Raw genomic sequence first — 9,801 nt, forward strand, 5'->3', positions numbered from 1 at the left:
GCCTTCACTATACATACACACACATATATATATATATATATATATGAACAGAGATAAAAATTAACAGGTCATTTTATTCCCACCAGTCAGTTCATGAATTCAGCAAAAAGGTAAGATAAAACTTCCATCATTGATACAAAGGCTTTTGCATCTCAGAAGATTCACGGAATATTTTTTGTTTCTTTTTGAGCATATTTTCTTAAAGTTTATAATGAAATCTTTTTGAAGAAATTGTTGCCAAAAATTTGCTTGAACTGAAATTCCTTCGTACTTGATTCAAGTAAAAAAAAAGTTCAATATTCAGACGAATATTTAAAATTTGGATTTATACCCGCTATCCACGATAAACTGTCACCAAGTTATGAGTGAAAAACTCGGTGCATGCTTGATTGTTTGGGACAAGGCACCCATGTATCATCATTATCTATTTGAAGCACTGAATCAAACACTGAAGGATATAATAAACAATGATTTGATCTTTCGCAGCAAATTGATAATTTTAGGTGGTGATTTTCATCAAATTCTTCCAGTGGTTCGAAGAGCACAAAGGTCTTCTCTAATTGGAGCATGCCTGAAAAAATCTATAATTTGGCATGAATGCGAAGTACTTCATCTCACCACTAATATGAGAGTGCAAAACTGTCTCAACATTAATGATACCACCTCTCAAGCTTGACTGGCATATCATTCTGCTTAGTTATTGCAAATTGGTGATGGAAGAATCCCTAATGTTCAAAGACAATTATATGATGGTGTAATAGAGATTCCCCAGCAATTTCAAGTCAACAGTAAGGAGGATTTGATCAACCATGTCTATGAAGATTTAGAGATTAATTTTAACAATGCCCAATGGTTATCATCATGAGCAATATTAACAACAAAGAATGAAGAAGTTGACAATCTAAATAACCACATAATCCAGAAATTTCCAGGTGAGACATATACTCTGAGGACTATTGATTCCGTTGCAGAAGATCAACAATCTGCACCCTATCCTCCTGAATTTCTGAATTCTCTTAATATAAGTGGCATGCCACTTCACATTATCAAAGTAAAAACGGGTGTTCCTATAATGTTGCTAAGAAACTTAGATCAGAGAAATGGGCACTGCAATGGCACATGTTATAGAGTGTTATCGTTGTCAGATAATATTATCACTGCAAGTAAAATAACTGGTGTTGATGCAGGATGCACATTATTCTGCAACCATCTGATACTGATTTGCCCTTTACTTTGAAAAGATGCCAATTTCCAGTGAGACCTGCTTTTGCGATGGCTATAAACAAAAGTCAAGGACAAAGCCTTTCTAAGTGCAGCATCTACATACCTGCACCCGTATTTACTCATGGCCAGTTAAATGTCGCTCTAAGTAGAGTTGGGGATCCAGTGAATCTTAAAATATTTGCTGATCAAAAAGAATTTACCAGATCAGGAACAAGTAGACGTCATAATGAAAATGTAAGACTTACGTGTAATGTTGTCTACACAGAAATAGTGTAAATATTGATATGCTACCTATGTAAAAAGTACAGATTTGCTTAATATTTTCTTTGTTATTTTATTACTGATTTTGTAAAGTATTTGCATAAATATGAACATGTAAATTATATCTTTTGTGTATTTCTCAAACAATAGTTGAATTAAATTGAAATGTTATTCTAAACATAGCATTGTTTTTTCCTTATTGACGGGTCATGTACTAGTAATAATAATAATAATAATAATGATAGGAGAGTATTGTAGTTCACTTGAAGCATTGTGTATTGTTTGTAAAGAATAAAAAGTTTAGAATGGTACAACAATGCACTATAAAACAAAAAATGGACTATATGCCTGTTGTAACTTGGTTATCTATAGTCCGATGATATTTCGGAATTACAATTCCTTCTTTAGATCTTCTTAGCTGGAGTCTCTGCTACTCCAGCTAAGAAGATCTGAAGAAGGAATTGTAATTCCGAAATATCATCGGACTATAGATAACCAAGTTACAACAGGCATATAGTCCATTTTTTGTTTTATAGTGCATTGTTGTACCATTCTAAACTTTTTATTCTTTACTAATGATAATGATGATGATGATGATGATGATGGTTTCTTTTATTGGCCACAAGGGCCCAAGACATGGAGGATAATATTGAAGGATGAGTTATTGCACAACAAAAAAATTACAAAAACATAGGTTAATATCAATCAAGGGGAGATACTACCACATTAATATATAACAGGATATCTAATAGAAAGTAGAGAAATAAGTAGAATTCTCAATAACAGGGCAGTTCACTTAGAGTAATCCGAGGTAAACCCCACACAAAAATCCCAGATTACTCTGCCATCTCCCAGGCATGGGAAAGTGCCCTCTTCCAGTTTCTTTCCTCCTGCTTAGAAAACCATATTCAGAGTCGATTCATTCAGTCTCACCAGTTTTGCCATTGTCAACAACCCTTTGATAAACACACTAGAAGACAGCATCTCCCTCTCTACACTCATCTTCCTCTTCAAAAGATATTTGGAGAAATTGATGAAGGCTTGACAAGGTAGGAATGTACCTGTCTTCAAACCTTTCAGATGGGTTCACCACACAGCCTCTTTTGCCACAGCCACTAGGCAGAGAAAGACCTGCCTTCCTTCTCTGCTAAGGAGAAATGGTGCATTGATCTTCCCTATACACTTGACAGACAGCTGAATTCATCTTTCTCATGACAACAGCTGCTCCACATAATCCCACAACTCTTTAATGCACAGACACTGAATTCTTGCATGCAGGATTTTTCATCCACCTGCAAACATCTTGGGCAGGTTTGGATGTTGGCATATCCGGCCTGAAGAGCTTGTCTCGAACGGGCAATACCCCTCTGTAGCACTGCCAAACCAAAGACTTTTGGAAATTGTCCATGATCCTCAACTTGAAGGTCCCCTGGAAGACACTGCTCAGACTGTTCTTGTCAATGCCTTGATTCAATCCTAGGCCATCATCTCTCATACCCTCAACTAGCCCCCTATAGAAATCTTGGGTTTTCCTGCTAATGGTTTGGGCAGCTGGTACAATGCAGTGAGTGCCTGGCAACATTCTAGATGCCAAAAGCCAAACCTTGGTCTACGTTTGACCCATGACTGCAGCTGTTAATGAGATGAGCTGCAGAAAGATGTGTCACATGAAAGACGTCAACACCAGTTCACCCTTCTGTTGTCATTGTCCACATCATCACAGCGATTTAGATATTTCTGTAGGAGTGACAACCTCAAAGTGTGGCACCACATCATTAAGGATACCATCCCAAGACCACTATGGTGTAGGTGTTGACAGCAGATGGATTTTCTGACCAGCGAAACCTGACCCATCCATAAGAATTGGAAAAACAAGCACTCCAATCTGGTCAGAGTTTTCTTAGGACAAAGTACAACGGCTAGGTGATAGTACACTACTGAGGTGATATATGCATTAGCTACTTCCACCTGGCCTTTCAGAGACTGCTTCCTTTCTGCCCATTTCTGAGTGGACTTGGCGACCTTAATTATGACCTCTTCCCAGTTCCTATCTACTTGAAGATCTGGTTCAAATCTGACTCTGAGAACTTTCACCGGACCCTCTGTCCAGCGACAAAAATCACTGCTAGTCGACTTGTATTTCCAAGAGCCTAGTTACAGACCTACTGACTTGTCCTGATTTATGAGTGCTCCTGTGCATTCCTGATATTTTTTCAGTATAGTGTCGATCTTTTCTTTGTCCAAAGAGTCTGATACCATGACAGTGACATCTGTCAAATTTTCCTTATATCATACCCTACCATCTCCAAAATAGACATGCTGGATGATGTGCTCCTAGATACATAGGTGCAATATGCCTAGGAAAAAGATGGAATGACCATGGGGTGAAGTCTGCTTGATCAAGGTTAACTTGTGGCTAAACAACATCAACAACATATACACAGCATGTCAACTAGCCTAATAATTATTGTTTTACTAAAGATACATAGCACCATTGAAATATATGCACATTTCCCCTAAGCCCTCAGGCTATTTCAAGAGTTGGTATTTAGCTCCAGTTTCAATGCATTAAACAGGTGTGATAAATCTTTCTGTGATATAATGCTGACCTAGCTCAAGTAACACTACCAGGTAATCTGAGGCAAATAGAATTGAGTGTACATACATGACCTCAAAATGTGAGATTCAAACCTTCAAAACATTAGTGAGCATTCTATCAGTTTTGGCTAATTGTAACTCTCTTAGTTGCAGCATTCAATCAATATTTATTCTAAGCAAGGTAGTAAGCTGACAGAATCATTAGCATGGCAAGTAAAATGTTTAGTGGCATTTTATCCATCTTTATGTTCTGAGTTCAAATTTTACTGAGGCTGACTTTGCCTTCCATCCTTTCAGAGCCGATAGAATAAATACCAGTTAAGTCCTGGAGTCAATGTAATCTTACAAAATTACTGGCTTTGTGCCAAATTTGAAACCGATATTTATTCAAAGTTTTAGTCTTCTATTATATTCCCATCCACACCTGGGGTGCTTTATAAGACTATTGATTCAATTCCAGTACTTCACTAGGACTTTATTTTATTGACCCAAGAAGGATAAAAGGAAAAGTTTTCCACAATGAAATTTGAATTTAGAGTGCCGATATTGCAGGTATTTTGTCCAATGCTTTAATGATTCTGCCAATCTACATCAATATTTATTGATCTTATGCAAATGTAAATGAATCAATTTCTTAACTTTTCCATAGCATATGCATCCATCAATAATAGATTAGCTGAATTGACTTCAAAAGAAATAAATGCAAAACTATGAGATTCCTTTTATAAGCAAATGAAATACTTGTTAATTAAATAGTATTCTTGCTACTTAATTATCCACAGTACTTCAGCAACAATCATTGAGTAAATAATTGTGAGATGCATTGGCCATGCAAACCGATACCCTCAGTCTTTCTCCTCACTTACTTTGTCTCACTCTCACAACAATTTTCCCACTTCCAAACTAGCAAAATTGTTTGTCTCTCCAGTTCATATTCAAAATTTTATTCAAAACATATTCAAAATTTACATTTATCTCTCCTATACTGTTATTCTAACTGTGTTTTACTCCACCCCCAGACCTTATGGTAAACTATTTTATATAATTCTGTTCCTTTCCACTAACTCCTGCTCCAGCTTATGTTTTCTCTATTCAACATTGCCTCACAGAAATTAACATCAACTACATTAACCAAGGCTAATGGGTCATTGTTGTTACTGTTGTCATCATCATTATCATTGCCTTCTTCTTCTTCTTCCTCCTCCTCCTCCTTCTCCCCGCCACCTCCTTCTTCCTCAGATTCAGTTTCAGATAAAATAAAGTAGGTATTGTTACACTTTGTTACTGATGTAACAATGTGTAACAATATCTACATATGGGTACACACTGTGGGTAAGAATTGTCATCAGTTCAGCTGATTATTCTATATTTTGTTCAACGATGCATTGATTTTGTCATCTCTCACTCAGTTATAGCCCCCAAATTCTATTAATTTGATAAAAAGAGATCAATAAAATAAGTGCAACGCTGAAATAAGTATTGGGGTAGATAAAAATCAACTAAAATCTTTGAAGGCAATACCTCTATACAGTTACTATTTAATGACAGAAATGAATAAAAAGAATTTTTAAAAAATTATATAATTCTACCAGTTGTAATAAAAAAGGAAAATTGAGATGGTTTTAGATATGCTAAAAGTAGCAGCTAAATTTCTTTCAAACTATATACTTTATCTTAAAATAGACCCCTTGGAGAATAATAAAGGTACATTATTCTTGGAGAAAACAGATGAGATAGCCACAGCTTGAATGATTTTGATCATAAGTCTGCTCAGTCATAACCAAATGCAGACATGACAACATCAACAAGCCGAAATAAAGATAAAACAATTATTATGATACTCACATGAAAGAGATGTAAAGCCTCCAAGATTGTATTCACTGTGGAACTGGTGGATCCTCGAATATCAGCAACTAGTGTGAGACCAACACATTTTTTCCTTTTTCTAGAGGAAAGTAAAAGGAAATAAGAAACAGTTATATTTGATTGATGTTCCATGATAAACAGCTCAAGTTTTGAATTCATTCAAGTGGGTCAGAGGTCACAGAATTGTCAAAATGTTTATAGTTATGTTGTAAGTTGTTAGATGTAAGTAGCATGAAGAAGAGGTGGCTAGGAGATTTTGGAAGGAAAGGCATAATAGAAGTAATGAGAAAGAAGGAGAATAGTGACTATTTGTATGAATGTGTGCAGGCATGTGTTAGCATGTGTGTGTGTGCGTGTGTGCACGATGCCTGTGTGTGCACACGTGAACGCACAATCATGAGAGTGTTTATGAGGAGAGGGAAGTGTTTGGGTAGAGGAGAGAGAAAAGGAAGAATGAGAAATTTATGAAGGGAAGGTGGATGTGATAGAATAGAAGATAGAAAATAGCACAATAACAGGTATCAAAATAGGGGAAAGTTGTAGGCAAAGAAGGGAAGGGGTGGAGAGAATGAGAGATACACAGAATAAAATATAAAGAAAGAAAAGGATATGGAGAAAGAAAAAGCAAGATATGAAGAAGGAGGGGGAGAGAAAAAGATAAAGAAAAAGAGAGAGAGCAAGATAGGGTGAGAGAGAGAGTGAAAGTGAGTAAGAAAGAGAGCAGGAAAAACCTAATTAAATTGTCAATGCTTGACTTGATTAACCTTTGCTATAAAACTATGAAATGAAATTTGAAGGGAGAATAAAATTGACAAATGTGGAGACAATTGAAATATGAGTGCAGAAGATTAAATAGAGTATGATATTTAGTTCTGAGTTCTTATAAGTAATCTTCAATTCTAACAAAGCAGCCAACTCAGGACCACCAAAAACACCCATGGCTTTGAATGTTCTCCAATATAAGAGTAGACAATCTTTATCTAAACACTATTTAAAGTAAGAAACAAGGTGACAAAGATGGGAATCATGAGACCAAACTCTGCTTGTTTCCATCAACAAGGTATGAAATAAACATACTACTATTTCTATTTTGAAACTGAAAAGGCTAATGCTATAAAGAAGGTCAGGCAGCAATTAAAATTGGAAAAAACACTTGCATCAACCATCCATATTTAAATCTCTAAGTTCTTAAAACTAGCATAGAAAATAGAGAATAAAAGGTGTCAAAACATTTTTAAAAAAAAGTATGTTTGTGCATTTACATAAGAGAGAGAGAGTGCATATGTGTGTGCATGCACACATGCACAAGCATGTGCATGTATGGTCTTCATGAAAGACTTTACAAGCAAATGTCCATTTTGATTCAATAAAAGAAATTTAAATTCAGCAAGGTTTACTAATTATAATATAAGTTCCATTTTCAAATATCAATATACCACAACTACATTTGGCTTTCTGGTTCAATGCTTAAAAATAGATTTATTTTGCCTCCTTCCAAATCCTAAATTATAATCATCAATTTCTAATTTTGCATTCTATACTCCCATTCCCCAATTCCATCCTCACACACCTAAATTATTGTCTATGCATAATAAGGCTATGAGACACTCGTAAAACTGGACACCCTCCCTTTTTTTTTTTTTTGTCAGATGTAAACAAATATTACTCGTCCAAATGATGTCAGTATGAAGAGATGTGGAAGCAAATGCCTTGTTTTCTTTCAGCAGGTTTTCACATTTAAGCTCTTTAGAAAATCATGATATTTATTTACATCTTTTGTCAAAAGTATATGCCATGTATCATTTGTGCCATGTGAAGACCATGTATCTTACTTGAAAGACAAGGGTTGGTGACAGGAAGGGCATCAGGCTGTAAAATACTGTCCCGTGAAGCCTCATTCAACCCATGTAAGTATGGAAAAAATAGACATGATAACAATGATAATGGTGTTGGTGATGATGGTAACAAGACTGATGCTGATGATTTTAGGTAAGATTGCTGAAGTATCTAATATGAACATTTAGTAACCCTACATCACTGTGCTTATTATATTTAGTGATAATGTAATTATACATTCCACATGATAATAACATGGCATGAGGCTGTTCCCTTACAACATCCCATATTTGCAGGAATTTTACCAAATTTACCTATCTAGTGTATACCTACGATGGACACTTATCTTTTATCTAGACATTCCAATGTTGACAACTACAACTTTTCATTTATTTATTATTTATTTTGCTTTTAGATTTATCTTTGTCTTACAGTTTTACATTTTTCTCCTACTGTCAAATGAAGCAGAATCTTTCAGAATGCCAATGTAAAGTTTGATTCTGCTTCTTTTTCAAGCAAACATCTTACATAGACTTCTACCTAGTCATCATTGAAGGTAGGCAGGCAGATAATAAATATCTTGGCTAAATTTCCTTTTAGCTATAATAGATTATATGTTCCAAATATAAATTAAACTTATAGGTAACATACACAAACATATATAGCCTTATAATTATTGAAATGTACAGTACCTTTTGCTAAAAACAAATGGTTTTTCTGGTTGTTATCATATTTACTTACTGGAAGCAATAAATTATGAAGTCTTAAAATAAACAGGTGATATGTTAGAAAAGATTGAAAATACCCTAAACTTCACAAGATTCTTTCACTTCTACATGATTATTTGTTACCATATTTAGAAGAGTTATTGAAATTTCAAATGCATGTCAAAATGAGTTACACATTTCATATCAAGAGCTGTGTCACTTCAAACTGGTTTTAATTGTTGTTAATTTTATACCATGGACTTGCCATAACCATAGAAGAATCTTTAATAATTTAGACATTTAATTTTATTATAGATATTATAGATTAAAGAAACATAAAATTCTGTTACATTTTCAATCAACGCACAATTTGTAAATGATAGATTGTATTTTAATTACAACTAGGTAGAAGTTATCTTTCCTATAAATTTTCTCATCATTAACTATGCGCAATTGTTCGATCTAGGAATAACAGCTAAATCTCTTTCACATAGGCAGTCCCAAAATTATGGGAAGACCATGGTCAGAAAGTTTGTGATCACATGTTCTCAATCAAGCTTCTGCTGGAGCTAAACAACAACAACAACAACAATGGCAGTAGTGACAACTGCTGTAAAAATAGATAAATAGGTTGTTTTCATGGTCCTTTGATCTGTTAGAAATAGCAGTCAAAACCCCCTAAAATCACACCTTATTGTTTTAAAAGAAAAATGAAATGCCCAAGGCTAGAATACCTCTGATCTTAGGTCTGTTAATTCAGTATTTACTAGGTGGGGAGGACAAACAAATAAAGCATAGCATGTTCATGTTACATGGATTTGAATATCTATTCATTTATTTAGTTTGCTATTTTACAATTAAATTTTTCATGCTAGCATTAATAAGAAGCTATTTGTTTATTAAAGTAATTATTGTTGCAACCATGAACAAATCTAACACAAAATAGAGAAGTGGAACATATCTATACTGATCAGGCAAAGTATAGCAGAAAGAGTTCAATGTAACAAAATGTTTGTAGTAGTTGCAGTTGTAGCGGGGATTAAACTCATAACCAATCTGAACAAATAGTCTAACACATTAACCTCACAGACACTATTATGTTTGACAGAATCAAACAGTTTTAAGTCCAATAAGTTGCTACCCTATCAATTACACAGTCAGGAACTGCTGGCTTTCTCTCCTTTTCTCAAGAGGATTCAGCAAATGCATAATCTCTCCCTCTCTCATACTATATACATATACATATATACATACATACATACATACATACATACATATATATATATATATATATATATATATATATATA

At 34.5% G+C, this 9,801-nt stretch overlaps 1 protein-coding gene across 3 annotated transcripts in view; it reads right to left on the reverse strand.

Annotated features, from left to right (window-relative positions):
- Positions 1-9,801, reverse strand: part of LOC106870865 (uncharacterized) — an 823,882-nt gene that overhangs the window by 243,193 nt on the left and 570,888 nt on the right. For all 3 annotated transcript variants that reach the window (XM_052968743.1, XM_052968742.1, XM_052968744.1), the window contains exon 7: positions 5,929-6,028. In XM_052968743.1, the coding sequence (XP_052824703.1) occupies positions 5,929-6,028 (100 nt within the window). The remainder of the gene's footprint in view (positions 1-5,928; positions 6,029-9,801) is intronic.

The sequence above is a fragment of the Octopus bimaculoides genome, chromosome 6 (assembly GCF_001194135.2).
Source record: "Octopus bimaculoides isolate UCB-OBI-ISO-001 chromosome 6, ASM119413v2, whole genome shotgun sequence".
In the NCBI taxonomy this organism is placed as follows: Eukaryota; Metazoa; Mollusca; class Cephalopoda; order Octopoda; family Octopodidae; genus Octopus; species Octopus bimaculoides.